The following is a 21,323-nucleotide window of genomic DNA, read 5'->3' as shown; positions in this document are numbered from 1 at the left end:
CTGAGAGGGAAGTAGACTGGTTTGGTACCAGACAGACACAACAAACATCACATCATCCTCGTTTTTTTATGTTTAACAGTAAAAATGACATTCAAATATTCATATAACAAAAGTCCTGACTCATCACAGTCACAATATCTGATAAATAATTAGACAATGTCTGCGTAACGTTCAGCTCCAGAGACAACAGTGTACTTCACTACAGCTGTATTAGCTCTATTAGGACTGGTTTCTGTAAGTTAAAGCTGGTAAGTTTAAAGAACACAGGTAAGTTAAACCTTCCACTCAGCTCTTGTCTGGTGTTGACACAGTGTGTGTACCTTGTGCCTTGAAGGTGTTCAGGTCCTGTCTGAAGGTGTGTGTTGGACTTCTGAGCTGCAGAAGAGTCAGGTAGCCATGTTCGCTCACCTCCACCTTCTCCTCCTCCTGCCTCCAAACAGTCACTATGATCTGACACACACACACACACACACACACACACACACACACACACACAAACAGGCCATTAGCGGCTACTTATTCTGATTGATCACACAACTCTTAGCTGTGTACTGGTGTCCATGATTTTACTGTAGTGGATGTTCACAGTTTGAATCATGTGACTTCAGATTATGATCGTGATCCAGATTTCAGAAATCCATTCAATGAGAACAGAGTTGCAGATGAAGTGATCGACAACATAATCCATTGAATTACACGTCAGATAAACTGAAAATACAACAGTCATGAAACAGTCGTACTCCCACAACAGTCTAATACAACCACAGATACCAGCAGGTCAGGTGCCACAGTATTTACACGGTCTCTCAGTTGTACACGCTCCTATCCTCCAACCCTTGTTGTCACAGTGCAGAGGCTGACCTTGGCTTTGAGTGTGTTGACTGGCAGCTTGTCCAGAGAGACGGTGAGACAGAAGATGATCTGGTTGTCCTGCACCAGAGCAGACTGCAGGGGGACACAGGGGACACAATGTCATTACAGACAGAGAGCTTCACAGACTGTGAAATTAATTGGCAGACAGGTAATTAAGATGAAGTGGATTAAACGGGTCAGACAGAAAATACAGAGTTCAACCTCACTGCAACAGAAGTGATCACACCTGTGATCTCAGGCTAAGACTGACTGTATGAAAAAGGTTCTAAAAGAACTTGTGAACTCCACAGGTTCCTCAGTTCTGTCCCGGGCTCTGTCTAACTGAACATGGCTCCACATGGTGAGGAGCTGCAGGAACAATGAGAGACTTGATAAAGATGGAGAAGGAACAGGAGTCGAAACACAGGAAGAGACAAGCGACTAATAACAGGAGGAGCAGTGACATCACTGTTTACACACTGAGAAACAGACGGTAAGAGATGATCTGATGAGACAGAGAGGGGGGCACTGACCACTGCTCACAGAGCTGCAGATTATGGAAGGAATGAGTCCACAAACCTGGAAATTCTTTGAATTTGAATGCATGTTTGGTTAGATGAGTGAAATAAGGTCTGTGGTTAAACACAAGCTCAAGACATTTTCACCTCTTATTTTACAACGTAAAATATATCAGTAAATACTCCAGTCCGGATTTCTTCAAGCTTTTACATCTTGTTTCTAACAAGCGTCTAAATGAGACAACAGAGGTTGTCGGGGACGTTAAACATCACCATGTTGAACATGAAAAGCGATCTACTCAGCAGTCCGCTTTTACAGCCTCGTTGTGTTTATACAAACTGTCACTAACTGTGTGGGAGGAAAGGCTTTTGTAGAAGAGGTCAGAGCGGAATCAGTGTGTAAAGCTGCAGCAGCCTGTCAGTATCATGTGTGATGTCTGCAGTCTGGCAGGCAGACAGCACTGGAGCTGGGTTTGAGTCCCTGAAGGCATGACTACACTTTCAAGTCTGGACACAACTGGAGCAGAAAGATTACATAACAGAGGTCGCAGGCACTTGTATCAGAGAGAATCAAATAACACAGACGAACAAAGAGCAGGGTCAGTGTGCAGAGGAAGTGTATAAATGACTGTGGTTTGGTTTCTCATCGACACAGGAACTTCCTGTCACCCTGCAGGTGGGCCAGTAGAACGTGTGGTGATGATGAGTTTGTAGTTAAAAAAAACGCAATATGTATCTAAACAGTAACAAAAGATGGAGTTTGGTGATGTTGTGAATTGCGTGGGAGTTGTTGTCTTCACCACCATTACAGTCAGCTTCTACTGGTTTTGATTGCTTCAGTGTCAGTGGTTCAGCAGGTTTTTAACTGCTGAATTATCCAGAGATCTCCTCCTCTCCACAACAAACAGACCAGCTGATTATAACCAGTAAAAACACTGAATAACAATAACAAAACAGTTTCACTTTAAAAATCAGTGTTTCTCCAACACAGTTCGGCTGACACAGGACATCTCAAACGGTTGGGAGCTGAGCTATCTAACAATTATTCAGCTTTTTTTGTCTGATAACTAAAGATCCACATGTCCAATGACTAAAATCCTTCACCCGGTTCAAAAATGGAAAACAACCAAGATCTAAAATCTTTACCTGCAGCTGTGTTCTGCCTTAAAAGCGTACAAAGTTCCATGGAATTCTGAACTTTCCAAACATGATATCACAAAGCAGCTGTACAATACCAACAAATCCAAGGGAACTACTTCAACTGCAATGTATTCCCAGATAATGAAAAGTTCCCATAAACCTTTTGCAATACAAACAACCTGGCAAAATGACTGGAGGAATATTACACAAGCCTCAAAACCACCAAACCATTCACTTAAGATTTGTGCGTAGAACTTATTTAACACCTATAATTAGACATCGGCATAACAACGCATTAACCATCTCCTTCATGTCAGGTACTTTAACACATATGATCTTGGGACTCTCTGAGGTTCAGTCCTTTTGGTTACAAGTTATTACATCACTATCTGAAATTCTCAATAAGGAGATTCCATGTTGCCGCTTACTGTGTTTCCTAAATGGCAATTCTCAGGTCCCCATGTCCGTACATGTGTATGTGTACATGCTCCTTTGTTTTTGTCAACATGACTAAATAACAAATTGTTCACCAGAAATAAATGAATAAAAACTGAAAAGTAAAAATGAGGCGCACAACTAGATAAAACTCAATGTTGAACTTCTCCGACAAACACAACACTGACACATGCTCAAAGAGGATATGACGTCACTGCCAGGTGACCAAATGCAACGGACCGTTACTATGGTTTGGAAATTGATGGAAACATTTGGGATAATGTAAGAACACAACTCAACAACATATATAACATAGGTCGTTATATATAATATAAGATAGTTGTTTTTGGACATTTTAATGAAGAAAAGTTACAGATCATAACTTTAAGTTCTCCTAAATGTCCCAAAACATTTAAGAGCCCCTGTTATATGGAGATGTGTGGACACGGGGCTAGGAGACAAACTTCTCAAACTACTCCCATCTTACCTTCACCGGTTCCCTGCCATCCTGTCGTCCACCAGTGGCCGAGGTGTGATTAAGAAGCGGGCTGCACTGTCTGAAAACCCGGCTGCTCTCCGGTCTTGTTTCGCGGTTGTCTGTGGTTCCAGCCTCCCTGTCCCCGGGCCCCTCTTCCCCGCTGTCCTCGCTGCTCTGGAGGTCTGGCTCGCACTCACCGTGACTCTGCTGCCGGCTCTCGGCGACGCACACACTCGCCAGAGCAGACAGAGATTCCCCCAGGTCCCTCCATGGTAAAACCCCGGAGCCATAATCTCTCTTCACAGGGTCCCGGGACCGCAGCACCAACAGGAACTGGACAGTCTCCCCGAGGTACAGGTGACGTCTCCGGGGAAGAGTTGTGAAGTCCGCCGGGTCCGAGAGACTTGATATCGGAGCGGCAGGAAAATACATGAAGTAGTCGCAGAGTGGTTCCATCATTTCAACCGTAAGTAACGTTAACTAGCACAAGCTAACTATTAGCCATCTGCTGCCATGTAAACAGACCGGGGGTCAGAGGTCACGACATCTTCATTTCTGTTAAAAAGACCTTGAGTCAGAGACAGGCTGACTACAACAGTCCGCATATCATAACACTGTGTAAAATTGTGATTATGTCAATCTTCTCCGCCTCACTTCCTTCATTCACAGTACACACAGGACGGTTAATGGAAACAGAGTAGTCACCAGACCAAACTAATCAATCACCAGACAACAGTGGAGCCCAGAGCTCAATTGTTCAAAAGTAATCTGATCAGATTTTGGATAATGGATTGGATCAAATCTTGAAAATGGGTTGTTCAAAACTAAAAACGGATTCTGATATCAGATTAGATCACGTAATCCAATCTTGGTTTTAATCTGGATCAAACCCTCAGTTTGTGTTGTTCAAAACTTTTTAGTAGGATTGAGATAACTTTGATCCAAAAAATGAGGATTATTCTGATCCCAGCAGTAGGGTGGATTTCAGGAACAAAATGTAATTTAAATTAAATCTCAACTGGTCAAATAAACAACATTTATCATGGAGTATATATACATTTATTTATTTATATTTTGCACCAGATTTTTTTTTTAACCATTACAGTGATAAAGTAGATAAAGAAGAAATTAGGCTATTACACCTTTCAGCACAGTAAGGTTAAAAAAAAAAAGGATTTTGTTCCCCTAAAATAATCCTCCAAATAGCTGTCAAAATCCAACAAAAAATATTCAATTTTAACTGTGAGGGACAATACAGGCAAGTATTATGTTGCACGCTCCTTGTGGTTCCACTCGCAAGTATTTAGGGCATGCAAAGCGCCTCTTCAGAACTCCATTTAAATGCTCAATCAGAAGTGAATGAGAAGTGTTGAAGCGTGCCTGCTCCGGTGTGTTTGATGCAAGAAAGGGGGTCATCAGCCATGGTAGGAGTGGATAGGCGCTGTCTCTTAATATTATGCCATCTGCTGGGTTGGTTTGGAGCTCTCTGTATGGGGTGCTTTCCCTCAGGATACGGCCATCATGGACAGACCCAGGGCACTTCACGGCACAGTTCATGATTATGAGGTCAGCGTCACCCACAAGTTGTATGTTTATCCCCCATTCTGTTGATGTCCTCCCACTCTCTCTCATGGGGTGCTTGTATAAACACGAGTGCAGTCGATAACCCCAGTAACATTGGACATGTTTCCCAAAAGTAAGAACTTTCGCTTGGTCTGGGAAATCTGGTCACTCCTTGGAAATGAAACAAACTGATTGGCCAGGCTGGCCTACTCCATAAGACGTAAACAGACTTTGATGAGTAAAATGAACATTTCATTCATTTACATACAAACTACGCGGTGAGCATTTAACAGTGGAAGATCCCTGTTGAAGCCATCAATCACTTTTTCATCCAGCTGCTGAAAACTGAACGAATCAACAGAATCAAGGAGCTGAGGAGACCGGGGAGTGACGTTAAAGAAATGTTGCGTTTATTCAGTACAAGAAAAAAAAAAAACAACTCAGTGGATGCACACAAAGAGCGTCATCTACTACAAATTTCAACAAATATATGCAGTTTCAAGTAAGATCCAAGCCAAGGTACACTCCTGTCTCTGAATGAACTCCTTCCAGTTCAGTGAAATCCATAACAGGCTGAGAGATGATCCACGTCCTTCCTGTCAGTCACAACCCAGGGATGTGGGGATAGTAGACAGAGATGAATACGATCAAAGGTGAGGCACACTGGGCACCAGAGCCTCTGAAAACTGAGATTGAAGGTTTGACACAAAGACGCACCTTTTATTCTCATTCTTACACACTATGTAACATACAACAAGTTCACGTTATGAAAACTTGAATACTTTGTAACGAGCTACAAAATAAGTCACAGTACCATATCACTAAATGTTTAAACCAGACATTTCCCTGGAAGAATAAAAACAAAGCTTAGGAAGACACTTTCATTTTATCTTGTTACCTATCAGCAGAGAACGTATGTGTGTGTGTTGGGAGTGTGAGTCGAGATTAACACAAATGTGTATACACAGTGTGTACAGAACCACATTGTATCCACCAATGAAAAAAAACAACTCTCTTATCATTGTGACTTCTGTGACTTGGCATTAGAAAATATCTTATATGTAAGAGACAATATATTAAAATTACAAGATCTGCATCTGTCTATTATCTCGATTATTATGAGATAATAATTAGATGAAGACTAGTAGCGCAGCAGGTAACTGCATATTTTACGTAAATCTTTCAAGTGATGACACAAGTGCTAAACTTGGAACAATTCCTCCTTGGGTATTACTCTTGATAAAACACTTTAGCCACTTGGAAATTCAAGATGGCCACCATTTCTGGCATGGAAATGTTATTTCTTTGCAATAAGTTCATTCACTATTTTTCATATGAAAAATCCAGGTGTCAGATCCTTCATTTTAACACTGTAGAAGGTGAAAAAAAAATTACTCACAAAAAAGAAATATTACAAAAAAACTCTCTAACTCACCTAATGCTAGCAGGTTACTGAACTTTTAGTTCATCATTCATAATGAATGGTTTACAAATACATTGTGTTTTATGCAGCATTGTTCACATTAAATATTAGAAATTGCACCAATAAATTGACATCCTCATAGTCTAATACACAGGATTCAATTGCAAAATCATTGTAATCTGTCTCGTTGGTAAAATTCTGTGGTGGAATATGTGTTTCCGAAGCCAGAAATTGCAGCCATCTTGAAATTTTGAAATATTTTACAAATTAATGGTACCTGAAAAATAAACATACCAATTTTGGTGCTTGTATCCACATTTGAAAGAATACTGCAGTTACCTGCTGCACTATAGAGCATGTTTTTGTCTTCAGCTTGATAACAAAATCAAACCATTTTCATTGGATTATCATGTCTCTTATCTCGTGATGTTGCGATAACAACAGTAATGTTAATGTGTGTATTTCTTGATGCATGACCACTGATACTTTGCTGAGGTTTGGTTGCCGTGGTTTAAACACATGAAATAATCTGATTTCTGTTCAGGGTGATGAACTGTTCCACTGTCAGGTGTTATTCACCTTTCACACATTGTCTTCAGTACCTTCAGCACTCCATCGTGCTGTGACCGACACACTCTTCCCCTCGTCACCTCTACAGAGAACAACCTGATAAATACAGTATGTACAAACAGAGTAATAAATACAGAAGCCCTGGTCCATTATATGACGTCCTAAGGCAAAAAAAACCAAAAAAACCCTGTTGTTTCTGTGACTGCAGCTGTTTTGTCCTCAGTGGAGAAACATCTGCTGGGTTTAGTCCAGTTATTCCCCGTAATATAAGAAGTCATCACTATAAAGTGACGGCATTGGTGCAAATAAAAGCCCCGACCCCAGTCAAACTGATGACTTCCTGTTCTTAGAGCCGTAGCAGTGGAGCTGAACATCCTGAAGGTGGCACTAGAGGAAAGGTCATGGGGTCACTTAAATCAAAAGGTGAATTTTGTACCAATCTGCATATTAGGAGAAATGTTGTATCCAAAGTTGACATGTCTGACTGAAGAAAACTTATTGAACCTGCAGTTGATTTATTTATAATATTAATACTGAATAAGTGGAAACTCTGATTCATCTCAGTCATCTACACATTCTGTGGACCTGCTCATTTGTTTTCAATATATTTCATCATAGCAACAAGAGACAGTTCATCACAGATATACTGGTGTGTGTTGACGCTGAGGATGAACTGAAATGTTTGAGGTCATTAATGAACAATCTCTCAATTCAGGGATCCTGATAAAAAAAAAAAATATCTGATTTCTTTTAACTCTCAAATATTCAAAATATCTTTATTGGTCTCAAAGAATCTGTCTGCTGATCAACCTCTAAGGTGGAGAGTCGACTCTCACTCAGGTGAATACTGTGAATACTCTGACCAAGGAAGGAATGCGGTACAGGGTGTGACGATCCAGGATCATGACCACGTGTTGGCTCTGCTCCATTCTGCCTCCAAACATCACTGTGATGATGAATCACATAACTGAAGCCAAATTTAAGTGTGGGAAAATTGAATTTCAGATTATAATGAAACTAATATTAACCAATAGAAGGGAAAGTAGGAACCCTTTAATGTTAAAATATCATCTGTCACTCTGTGTAAAAACTATGTGACGTAAAAGCTGATTAACAATCTGCTTTCCAGCAGAGGAAACAGAGGAGGCTGTGAGGGGACATTCATCACTGCACAGGATGGAGAACACTGAGAACACTGACAACACAGAGAACTCAGGGAACACAGAGAACTCAGAGGACACTGAGAACTCAGAGGACACTGAGAACACTGACAACACAGAGAACTCAGGGAACTCAGAGAACACAGAATCTCAGAGAACTTAGGGAACACTGAGAAAGCTGAGAACTCAGAGAACACTGAGGACTCAGGGAACACTGAGATCTCAGAGAACACTGAGAACTCAGTTAACACTGAGAACGCTGAGAACTCAGAGAACACTTAGAACTCAGGGAACACTGAGAACACAGAATCTCAGAGCGCTTTTGCAGGTACACACACTTCAAGCCTCCTTCATCCGACACCTGCACATGCAGACCCAGAGCAGCCGGTTCCTGTAAGTGATCCTGAACCACAACACTGTGAGCTCACTCATGTTCTTCAGACTGTGTCACCTGGACTGAGGAAGAGGAGAGTCAACTACATCTTTATACCCCATGTTGGCTCAACTGTTTTTAATATTTACGATACTGAACTGTCCTCGACTGAATGTATGTCCTGGTCATGGAGAATACTGGGCTCTGATTGGTCAGAGGCTGTGTGTGTTATTTTTAGATACCAGGACTCCACTAGTCTGTAGGTGTAACATGAAGAATAAACAATACCGTACTGTAAACCGTCATCTACCACAGAGTGAGGAGGATAACTCACTATGTGACTGTAACACACCCTGTCGCACCCCTCACCTGTCAACATGTACCTCTGTTCTCAGACGAGTGCACATCCGTAAAAAAACAAAAAACTGACTCCTCAGCGGTGTCACAGCAGAGACTGTGCTGTGCTGCAGGAAGCCAGAACCACAGCAGACAGACATCTCACTTTGAAGACCAGACTGTCTTCCGTTATCAAAGTGCAGCCACACCACATGACCGCCATGTTACAGAGTGCAGGTCGTGGAGAACGCCTCTCTGCTCCCACACACTGCTCGACAGTCAATACACTAAACCTCAATGTGTTTGTATCGTTGACGGCGAGTTACTTCAGAGACCGGACTCAGGAGAGGACAACAGCCCACAGTTGAGGGGACATATATGTAATCTATGATTTCACTTATGTCAACCATGTATTTAGATTTAAAAACAGTTTCAGTTTCAAGTCCAGAGTTTAATATTTAATTTAGTTTAATATAATACGCTGAGGCGCTGCTGTCTGCCACACTACTAAAGAGGATTTAAGTAAAAGATGCAACACTACGACGTGAGAGTTAAAGGATTCTTGAAGTCGTCCAGAACCAGGTCTTCACATGAAACAGGCTCATATCACACACTGTAATTTCTCTATTTTCAGATCCGCTCCTTGGCTTCTGATGCTGTTTGTGCTTAATGTAAACAACACGTCCTCAGTGTTTATCTGCGGTCTGATAAATGTTTCCCCTCAGGCGCCGCCCTCACCTGTGGAGCTGTGCCAGCTCCTCCGTCATGTGAGGCTCACTGATGTGGAAAACCGGTCGGACAATGTCAGCAAGCACACACACGCAGATTTGTGTGTGAGAAGTCACAACTCACAAAGAGGTAGAGATGTGTTTTTTTTTTTTTTTTTATGAATACAATGATGAAATGATGGACACGTTCATGCAGCAGCGTGTTAATTCCCACACCAGGACTGCGTCCATGTTTAACTGCAGACCCCAACACTGCACTGCACACTCCACTGATGGGAAATTTCCTTTTACTCGTCAAAGCTGAAGACTTTTCAGGAACATCAGGACTAATAATGTTAACGATAATAACAATAATAATAATAATTATGATCATCAGTCTGAGATGGTGTCAGTGACAATGATATATTAACCTCCACAGTTTCAGTTTCAACAGTTAATACACGACCTCTGACTGTTTCTCAGTAATCTGTTTGTGACACAATAAGTTTTATATAAATTTTGTTATTCATTTTGTTTATGATTGACTTTTATTTTTGCTGTCGTTGCTTAAGTTGGTGGCTAGGCTAGGCTAGGCTAGGCTAAGCTAGGCTAGGTCCCTGAGCAACACAAATGTCAATAACATCATTTCATCTAAAATCAGGTCAAGTTTAAAGACACAGTGATTTTGTTATAATACTGACTCAGTGTGATCAGTTGAGGACATTATGAAAATCAGGGAGTGTATCTTTAAGATACTTTTTATTTTTATTTTGGCCCTCACTCATTAACACAATTAATTTCAAAAGACGTGGATCTCTGTGAGAATGAGTCTGCATATGTCAGTCGATGGATACATCACCTCCTCTTTAGCAGATAAGCCACAGTGTTCTGCAGCCTCCTGCAGACTTCAGGCCTCAGAGGTTTTCCCCCTCTTGTTTTATTAAGAGATATTTAAGAAGCAGTTCAGGTTCACAGTCTGAAGCTGAACTACAGGAAGTGTTTCTAAGAGAGAATTCATTCATTCTTTTTGACCAGCCTGTAGTGCCTTTACGAACAATGGACACTTAGTGTTGTGTACGTACTCTAACCTCAGTGTGTCCTCTCATGCTTTACATTACAGAGGTTTCCTGAAAGATACCCAGCGATCTTTGAAAACATCAGAGTTTCCTAATTCAAATAAGACATTGTATTATATACAATATAAATGCATTATTATGAATGAAAATACAAAATAATTGAAAGGAACATCAATATAGACGAAGACATTGTTTTTTGTTTTTTTTCTTCTTCTCGTATTAAGACCTATGACTGTGATGAACCAATTATAGGAACTTTTATGTTGTCACCACAGGACCACATCATATACCTGTTTGCGCGCTAGAAAAGAAAGATCACATCCATGGTAAAAACTGCAGTATCAAAATGAATAGCTGGTTAGCAGCAGGGAGGATTGAGAGGAAAAAAGTCAAGAGACAGAAGGAGAATCTACAAGTCAAACAAGAAAGAAAAACTGAGCTTCCCCTGCTTTCACTCCAATCCTGAATTCATTCAAATCAAAAGTGCTCTGAGGGCGTGTCAGAGTATTTGGCTTCTGTTTTGTTACGGGGTCAAATGTGGGCCACTGACATTTTTGAGATTAAGTTTGGCCATGGGTTGGAAAAGTTTGGGAACCACCGATATAGACAACAGATATTTTGAAGTGTTATGTACACTGTCTTTGTTTGGACTTGGAAACACGTTAAACAAGTTTTCACTGTGCAGACGGAACATGTCTTCATCTACTGTTTTTGATGCCTGTGTGTTTCAAAGGTCACCAGGTATTTCACAGCTCAGTGACTCATGTGACGGTTCCACATGAGAGGCACAAACCGAGGCTGCAGTTTAAAAGTATTGATATGAGCGGGGAATAAAACCGACTCCATGTGTCTCTGTCACAAACGACTGAGAGATCAACAGCAGCAGGAGACAGAACACGCAACCTTCAGCTTATTACTGCGGACATGAAAGCATTCCAGGCGCTCAGAGGTCAAAGGTCAAGTCCACAAGGATTAACATTAAGTAAGAGCAGAGACAGTTTTTCAGAAAAACAAGCAAACGACCAAAAGTTAAGGTGCAAAGGAGAATCTTTTCTTTCCTCTGTGTAAACCGCTCGGCTCAAAGGTTCAGGACTCACCTCAGACTATCTCAACCGTCCTGGTTCTTGTCTTATCAAAGTCTGGTTGCTCCGTATTAAACGGCTTCCGTCCCAGTCTCTCTCCCCCTCCTCCACCGTCCTCCCTCCAGCCTCTCCCCCCACCAGCCTCTCTCCTGTCCTGGATGAGTCCTGTCTTACCATCCGCACCTGGCTCTGTTGTCCTGGCTGGGCAGGGGCCGCCAGAGCCCGTGGGAACTGTTTAGCATCCAGCACGTCTTTGTACTGGATCTCAGGCCTGATCATCCTCAGACAGGCGGTTCTGGTGGTGTTGTCCAGCCCCGGCTGGAGCTCATAGCCCAGGATCTTCACTAGTCCGCTCTGGAACGGCCGGATGTTTTTGTCTCGGATCCGGTGCGCCTCCACAGGTTTCCCGCCGTCCCTGAGACAAACCCGGGCCAGGTCTTCCCGCCGCATCCTGAGGAGTGTTACTTCCTGCTCCATCTGAGCGAGACCAAACCTCTCGATTTCCTCCCAGAAGGTCTTGTTGAAGGCTTTGTATAAGTACCAGTCTAAGGCGTTCCACTGCCGCAGCTTCTCCCGCTGTTCCTCCGTTAGTGACAGATTGGGCGGAGTCTTGACTTGTGAATGTCCACCTCTAACGCCGACGCCGGCCGCCGCCGCCGCTTTGCCCACCCAGCTCCCGCTCATCCCCCCGATGCCGCTGGGCTTCTGCTGCCGAGCATTGAGGCTGAATGAGACGACGGCGTCCAGCGGCCAGCAGAGGGCGTGTCTCAGCAGGATCATGGACTGGTCAAAGTACTCAGACACTAGAATCAGCTTGAAGGCCCGGCGGATCATGGCCTCGCCGCGCTGAGCCAGTGCCACTGAGAAATTAGCATTGTGGTCCATACCGAAGTCAAACCACAGCAGGTTGCGGGCGTAGTGGTTGTTGCGGAGGCGAGGGTCATAGTATTTCTTCGGGTCATCGGCAAAGTCACCCAAACCTTTGGCTTTCCGAAAGGCAGGCGCTACTTCTTTGTAATAAGCAAAGGAGGACTCAGCCAGAGAGACCGGGTCCCTGATGATAGAGAAGTAGAAGGTGTCTGCCGGCATCACCTTCTCCACCTGCAGACACAGGAGGACAGATTTACTGTATATACAGTATATCCCATAATAGTATATATCGTACAGTATAAATCCTGTAATAGTATATAGGATATAGTATATATCCTATAGTAGCATATATGGTATGGTATATATACTATAGTAGTATATATCCTATAGCATATATCCTATAGTAATATATATATCCTAAAGTAGTATATATTGTATAGTATATATGGTATAGTAGCATATAGGATATATAGTATATATCCTATAGTAGTGTATATAGGATACAGTATATATGGTATAGTAGTATATATGGTATATAGTATATATCCTATTGAAGTATATATTGAATAATATATATCCTATAGTAGTATAAATGGTATGTAGTATATATCCTATAGTAGTACAAATGGTATATAGTATATATCCTATAGTAGTATATATGGCATGTATGGTATATGTCCTATAGCAGTATATATTATAGTAGCTCCTCTGAGCCTGACCAGTCAACCTCTTTAAGAAGACAGCTGTCGTTGGTGCTTCTATTATTTAAATGTAAACACAACATGAACGTGTCAGTGTGGCTGTAACCTGAGACCAAACTGTTCAGGCTTAGCTAAAGGTCAAGAGTCTGAACACTCAGCACGTCCTTCCTGCTGAAGCAGAAACTGAAGTCTGCCAACTATCATCTATCTATTCGACTCACTGAGCAAAACTGATGAGTTCATGATCTGAGCTGTCATCATTCTTCTATCTGCTTAATTAACAATACAAATATCATCATCATCATCATCATCATCATCATCATCATCATCATCATCATCATCATCATCATCATCGTCCCAGGGTCAAGCCCCTCTCCTCCTCTGCATAACTCACCTCCGGCTTGTTGAATCTCATGTGGTTGCCCATGATGTGGAACTCCACGGCTCTAGGACCTCGGTAACCTTTGACCCTGTGAGCGTTGAAGGGCAGCGGGTAGCCCAGCTGGTAGCCCAGCGGCAAGGCAAAGCGGAGGTCGCGCTCCTCTCCGAAGCGGTACAGCATGTTGAGCACCGTGCTGCTGGCCGTCTTGTGGGTCTTGAGGAACATGATGTGGGTGTAGGGCTGACAGGAGCCCAGAGACGGCCCCTGAGCATCAGGGGACGAGAAGATGGAGCGAGCAGCTGGCTGGACACTGCTGGAAGATGAAGAAACACAGGAAACCACATCTCACAACTGTGTCAAACGACTCCGTGTGATGTGAAAGAATCCGCAGGGATAATTATCAACAACTCTGTGGTTCCGCTCTGCTGTTATTCAGCCTCTCGTAGCTCAACGCTTCGGGTTTCTAGTGAACTCCGTTAACCAGGTCTCCAGCGGAGGAGAAGCTCTGATGAGTCCTCTGTGCTCACCTGTCCAGCACCACACAGCAGACAGACACAGACGAGGTGAACACAGCGGAGCATTCAGCAGCTGAGGCGCAACAGAAAATCTTCGAACCAAACAACACGACATACGACTGAGTTCATAGCTTAGCTCTTTTCATATTCCTGATCAGAGACGGGTTGAGTTGCTGTTACTGTCGGTTGGTTTCAATTATACATACAGAATGACTTCAGACCATAGACTGTAAATAAAGACGGACGTAGCCTCCTTGACGCTCCATGTCACTCATAGGTTTCTGAAGAGCGGTTTTGAAGCTTTTCTTGTCAGTGCCTGACTCCGCCCCTAACTCCCAGCTAATCCAAAAAGCTAATCCAAGCTAAAATCATGTCGGTTTGCAGCAAGCATACGTTTACTCAAAGGAGCACACCCTCAATTCTCCATAACTTTAAGCCGTAATATCATGTAAACAGGTGAGTTATATAAACAGTTTTCATGAAAGAGTAAAACTGTTTTTGTACCAGGCTGTAAACATGTTTATTTCTGCTGTAAAGTTGGACATTTCAACATGGGAGTCTATGGGGATTGACTCACTGTTGGAGCCAGACTCTAGTGGTCATTAGAGGAACTGCAGCTTTTGGTTCTTCAGTGTTGGTAGTTTTCAGCCTCGGAGGTTGATGCTTGCTTCAGACATGTGGCTCTATCAGATTGGTCACAAGATAAAAACACAATATATATGTATTGATGCCTGGGTCAAAGTCCCTACACACACACACACACACACACACACACACACGGAGCCAGTTCAGACAGTGAGAAGTTATCACTGTGTTTGTCACCTCTCCCCCACTGTCTTTTAACCTGTAGACCCACAGTGTGGTTTCAGAACAGGCCACTTTGACTCAGATAAACATGCTGCATGTTGCTCCACGCAGTGAAACTGTCATGTGATTTTTCCATTTGTTCCTCTCTTCTTCAGTGCGGTTTCTTGCGGCTGTCACAGACGCAGTGAGCAGACAGCCGCGAGCTGAAAATTAGTCAGCTTCATGCCGTAAACAGCCGTGCACGTGACAACTGCACGAAGAAAATGAAGTGTTTAAAGGCGCACAGATCGACACAGACCCTCTTACAGACCCCTCCCGCTATCCTAGCTTTCTACGGCGCGGGTGACTGACAGGACAAAAGCAGCATCACTCTCTCTGCAAGTGTTGACCTTCAGCAGCTGATAGAAACACGCGGGGCCAGATGCTCGAATGATGCGTACACACAAAAACAATGCCAGAACAACTTCACGGAGCTCCATTCATTATCATCATTATAAGTTTTACTGCTTACACTGCGACAGGGTCCGGGTTTAGCTGCCAGAGAGCCACAGAGACATTTGGTGCAAAAGACGGAGCGTGCAGAACTTGCCCTTTGAGACTCGTAGCGGAAGATTCAAGCAGTTGTAGTTACTGACGTGTGTTTGTGCGATAAAAAAATACCCAAGAAAAAAAAAAAAAAGTATTTGCGAGAAAATATTTTACACATGTGCAGCTCTCATTGCATGAATTCACATTCTGATTTGCAGATGTGCACATTTTGTCCATGACTTTACAAATGTGAGTGTATGAGTGTGAGTGTATGAGTTTTTGTAATTTGTCATTTGTAAAACAGGATTTGTGCACCTGCCATGAAGAATTTGAGAAGGTGTAACTGGTGTGTTGTCTTTGTGGGAGAGGAAAAAAAAAAATCTACAAGTGTGCAACTCCTAGAGCATCTTTTCTCTGTGACCTCAAGTTTACTGATACACCTGTGTGACTCTTTTATACAACTACTAATTCCACTGTCACAGGTTAGGGTTAGGGTTAGGGTTAGGGTTAGGCTAGCAAAACAGGTTCGGTGGTTTTGCACCAAAAATACCTTCAAAATAAAGACTCTCTGGTCCCAATAGATGAAGTTCAGAGTAAAACAGGAACGTTTTTACCTCAGTTTCCCAATCTGTGAAACTGTTCTCCCTCCTCGTCTTTCTTCTCTGTGTCCGATCACTTTATACAAACTGATTGTTTAATGGAGTGTCTTCATCCATTTACGGCTTCCTGTGGGAGTGGAAATGAGGCTCGAGCCCATGCGCCTGATTTCTATCCATCAACGAGAGTTTTATAAAAAGGAAGCATGCAAACGCACTGATTTATAATCCTCATGAAAAAAGAAGGCGTATGTGTATTTCTGGTTTTTGTGCGTACACATAGTTTTAGTCATGAATCTACACTGAGTTTTACGCATCTGGAGCCTGGTGTCAGCAGAGACTGGCAGGTGACCAGGGGTAGAAAACACTGAGCAGCAGTTTGCTCTGTGACGCCTTTGACGGCTCAGTCACAGCAGAGTTTATCACAGCAGGGTTTAACAATGGAATCGGCTCATTTAAATAAGGAGGTCACAGTAACTGGATTGAGTCACACAACGGGCTCGACTCAGGTGAGACCGTGCTGACGGAGCTCACCTCCGCTGAGCCACACCCTTCACTTTCATGGATTTCAAACTGCTGCGGCTGAGAGGGTGTGATCCATGGACGGTACAGACTCTGCAGAATGAACCATTTTAATGTAAACCATAACAGCTAGTGTCAGCAGAGAAAGGTCAAACACTCGGTCCCAGTCCGTTTGTTCTCACACTGTGAAATGAGGCTAACTACAGAAACAACTTCTAATCTTTATGTCGTGTGTTTATGGAAAAACCGAACATCGGCTACTTTTTTTATTATTATTTAACTCTTAAATATCAGTATGGTTAACAACCAGTTTAGTTAGCTAGTAAAAGAAAACCAGCTAGCTTGTTAGATCACCAGACTCAACAGTTTTCAGACAAATGAATTTCACTGTGTCACTTTACGTCCAAGTCACTGTAGAAAGTGACAAAGCCAAGTTCAAGCTCCTCCGTGAGGAGACAACAAGCTGTGAGCACTTCACTATCTCAGCTCTACAGGTCAACAGGAAGGTGACTACAGCTGACCACCAGGCTGTAACAGCTGTAGAGACTAGAAGTGAAACTAAAATGAAAACCAAATAAAATACAATGAACAGGTGAAATCAGATACCTCTTGTTGAAGATGACCCCCAGCAGCTGACCCGCAAAAGCAATGGCCACGAAGAGCAGCAGAGCTTTCCACATCCACACTGGACCCAACCGACCACACACCAGCCACCGCAACATCCTGGAGGAGGGGAGGGGGAGGAGGGAGGGAGAGAGGGATGATGGATGGATGGATGGATGGATGAATGAATGTATGGGTGGATGGACAAATGGATAGATGGATGGATGAGTGAATGGATGAATGGATACATGGTGGACGGATAGATGGACAAATGGATGGGTGGGTGAATGTATGGACGAATGGATGGATGAATGGATAGATGGATGGATGGATGGATGGATGGATGAAGTTAGAGAAGAGGAACAAATAGAAAAGAGCCAAGGAGTTAGAGATCTGGTGAGTCATAAAGCAAACATGACTAAATCATCATCATCATCATCATCATCATCATCATCATCATCATCATCATCATCATCACAGGGAGGAAAGCAGCCTGAAAACATCCAGAGACAACAGGACCTGCTGAATTCTTTAGATGCTGTCTGCCAATACCGATGCGTCAGCTTTTCATTTTCTGATCAATCTCTGCCTGATCAATATATCTGCTGATAGTTATGTCATGTCTTCACTTTAACGTAGCACATCATGAACAGAGTGACTGATGAGGATGAGGGATGAAGACTCAGGATGAAGTAACAGAACATCCAAACCCCTGGAGGCGACTGATGAACCACGGTGGACAGTGATTTAACTCTATTCTTTAATATGGATGATTCATAATTAATATAATAAATAAGTGAGTGATTGGAACAGATTTTTGTCTCAAAGGGAAAAGCTGAACATATCGTTTTAAACAACAGCTTTAATATCCTGTGAACAGGGTCCGGTGGTTTGTCAGTGTAAATCAAGGATCAGGACTTTAATTAATTTAACCAGTCCTGAATTTACAGGATATTTAAATCAGTGCGAACCTTCTACCATCTGGAACATCTGTGTTAGTTTTTATACTAAACCTGGTTTGTTCTGTCTGAACCTGTAAAACCTATAATAATAATATACTATAAAATCAAATAGAGCTCAATAAAAAATGGATTTTCCAATTAATCACCCAGGCCGATCTTTACACGTGTTCTCTCTCAGACGTTGTGGAAATTGAGTTGTTACATCCACAGTTTATTTAATCTTAAACAGTAGATGAACTCTGCTACAGGAGCCACAACATAATTACAGTCTGTGGCTCCATCTCATTATAATTAAGTAGTATTAACAAGTGTCTACTTATGTGACGTGTCAGGACCTGCCTCTGTGTGCACGTTTAGTCTTTAACTGATGATTATTTACATTTTTTTGAATCTATAATGTAACTGTTGTTTGTTTCTGACTGACCACAGGCTCTGAATGACACGGTGTTATAACATGCGCTGTAAGGGCTCCTGTGGTGTCTGTGGTGTTAGGTCAACAGGAGAACTTTGCTGGGGGCCACAGAGGCCCCAGCAGAGACCGTGTGCGACCAGCTGTGTCGTCTGAGTCCGAACAGCGAACCTCCCTCTGATCCACATCAGACGTAACATGTGGTCAACATCTGGACAGCAGAGGTACATCATTACATAACAGTGGTATGAACAATACACTCAGAGGACTAGGCAGTGGCCTCCACCCACCGCCTCCACCACCACCACCAGCACACACAAAGGAGCTTCAGTTCATTACTGCCTTCTTTTACACGCGCGCGCGCTCACGCGGGATTGGCTGTGGCAGATGGACTGAGTCAATGTTGAATAACCGTTGAATAAACGTTAAATACACGTTAAAGAAAGGCCGCTGCATGTGAAGCACCCCCGCCCCCTCCCCAAATCCTCCACCCACACCTCCTCCTGATTCTCTGCAGGATCACAGCCCAGCGCCGCCCTCCACAATCACCGCATCCCAGTCGGTGTAACCCCCCGCTGTGATCTCTTCCACCTCCTCCCCATACTCGCACCCCCTCCTCTCTCCTGCTAGCTAGCTAACGTTACCTGGCTCTCCGTCTGAAAAGCATAGCTGTGTCCCCGGGCCGGTATCGGTGACGGTGTTATTGTGCAGCTGCAGAGAGCTCGGAGCATCTCGAAGGCTTCGACTGCAGCCGATCCGCCGCCGGTACAGATCAGGCCATGGACCCGGAGCAGCCCCGCAGACCGAGCCTGGACCAGAGAGCCGCTTCAGTCCTGAACCAGTCTTCAAACAAATCCCGTTTCTGTGCACCGACGGCTCCGAGGCTTATTCTGCTGACGGCCGACACTCAGACGGTGAAGACGGAGCGCGAGTGAGGAGAGGGCGGCTCTATTTCCGGAAGCTTCCAAAATAAAATGTCTCGACGGACCACGCAAAGAGACAATCCAGGGTTTTACAAACTCTGAGGAAACTGTCCTAGATGTCTGACAGGACAGGAATCAGTTTATACAGTATCCGCCATTTATCAGGTTTTAATCGAGGATGTTAACTAACCTTGACCCTCACCACACAATTAAACACAAGTGCCTCACCTGTAAATTTGACCTTCTCACAGGTGCAAGCTCAGAAAGTCTCGTCACTGTCAGGTGTGTCTCTGCTGAGAGAGAGACACTGTGCAGGTGAGAGAGAGAAGAGGACCTGACAGAATCCATCACAACAGTTCGTGTATTAAATGACAAAGTCCCTGCTTTAATTTGAAGGCACACTGGGTGTGTTTCCGTTCTGTTATTATCGCACTGTTGTTGACTTGATAGAGTAGCTTTGCTGAGTCTGACGTCATCCTGTGATGCTGACAGAAAGGCATCCAGAGAAAAAGCCGCCTGGCTCCTTTCTCCACCTTACTCCACACACACACACACACACACACACACACACACACATACATATACTGTACTGTATATATATGAAGTGAAGTTCACTCAGAACAGTCACCCTCCATTGACTGATTGTTAGTTTGTTGCGGTCCAGGGAAGAACCCATTAAAAGGTTTGGTGCTGATCTTGTTAAAGAGGCAGATCAAGGACTTTTTGATCACTTTCCTCAACGTTGGCAAACAGAACATTTTTCATCTTTTCTGATGAAATAATGTGATAATAATTGATCTTGAAGTAAAAAAATTCAGAAATATTTATGATCTGAGATCTGTGTGTTTGTACAGTTTGGTGCAGATCCAGGTTCTGGATCCACAGGTTCTGGATCTGACAGACATGTGTAGGATTGTTTGGCCTTGGTGGAGGTCTGTGTTCTACTGAGTGCTGTTCTAGTTCCTGTTACTGTCATTGTTCCAGTGGTTTGCTCTGCTGGAATTTGAAGTGTTTACTCCTGTCTCACTCATCCTGTTCTTCCTTTCTCTCAAGGTCCTGAGGTGTACACACACATTCATGTGTGTATACGTGTGTGTCTGTGTATTTGTGTGTATACATGTGTGTGTGCGGTGTCTATAGCTTCTCAACATGTAGTGTATTCACACAGTTTATTAAAGTGAAGTGTTTGCTTAAAATGAATGGAGATTTAATAACAGGTTTATAAAACACATCATTGTTAATTATTAAACATGGTGGTTTTCAGCCGCCTGACCAGTGACGTCTGTGCAGCTGCAGCTCGGATGTTTAAGACTTGTTATCAGTTCACATTCATTTAAAAGGTCTGTGGCTCAAACTGGAAAAGTAAATTTTCCTCCTGACTGTATTTAAAGAAGATAAATACATTTATACTAATCTATCAGTCACGCATGATAACACATCTGTCACAGGGACCAGTTGTTTCACTGTAAGTATACTGTGCTCAGACCACAGTATACCACCACCTCTGGCTACTGGTCACCAGTATGAACTGGTCACTCATCACTTTGTCTGGCATCTCATAAATGTGGTGGAGTGAGGTGAAACAGTTAGTTTCAGACTTTAGTTTACATACTTGGTCAGTGACATCAGACCAACAAGAGACAGACTGGGTGAATCTTCAGCTCTGAGCAGCTTTTAAACAGGAGTTCATGAGTTTTAACTGGAGCCTCTTGAGAGTTTGTGTCTCCCTGCAGAGCTGCAGGTCACTGCTGCTGTTCAGTAATATCACTCTGCTGCAGCTGTTCAAACACGT

The 21,323-nt window shown here is 43.1% G+C and overlaps 2 protein-coding genes across 2 annotated transcripts in view; both read right to left on the bottom strand.

The window, feature by feature from the left end:
* LOC111226974 (uncharacterized protein C7orf43 homolog) overlaps positions 1–4,057 on the bottom strand; it is a 10,212-nt gene extending 6,155 nt beyond the window's left edge. Inside the window, exons 1-3 of the mRNA XM_022752309.1 lie at positions 3,433–4,057; positions 862–945; positions 321–450 (exon numbers count right to left, since the gene is read on the bottom strand). Of these exons, the coding sequence (XP_022608030.1) occupies positions 321–450; positions 862–945; positions 3,433–3,882 (664 nt within the window). The 5' untranslated portion in view covers positions 3,883–4,057. The remainder of the gene's footprint in view (positions 1–320; positions 451–861; positions 946–3,432) is intronic.
* Positions 4,058–10,180: 6,123 nt separating this feature from the next.
* Positions 10,181–19,427, bottom strand: LOC111226960 (galactose-3-O-sulfotransferase 2-like). Its single transcript, XM_022752293.1, has 4 exons — positions 19,253–19,427; positions 17,241–17,357; positions 13,679–13,979; positions 10,181–12,814 (listed from the first exon to the last, which is right to left on the bottom strand). The coding sequence occupies exons 1-4, from the start codon at positions 19,273–19,275 to the stop codon at positions 11,735–11,737; spliced, it is 1,521 nt and encodes a 506-aa protein (XP_022608014.1). The 5' UTR covers positions 19,276–19,427; the 3' UTR covers positions 10,181–11,734.
* Positions 19,428–21,323: the final 1,896 nt, after the last annotated feature.

This window comes from Seriola dumerili, unplaced genomic scaffold (assembly GCF_002260705.1).
Source record: "Seriola dumerili isolate Sdu_G_001 unplaced genomic scaffold, Sdu_1.0 BDQW01000167.1, whole genome shotgun sequence".
Taxonomy (NCBI): Eukaryota; Metazoa; Chordata; class Actinopteri; order Carangiformes; family Carangidae; genus Seriola; species Seriola dumerili.
This window is presented reverse-complemented; position numbering and strand designations above follow the sequence as displayed.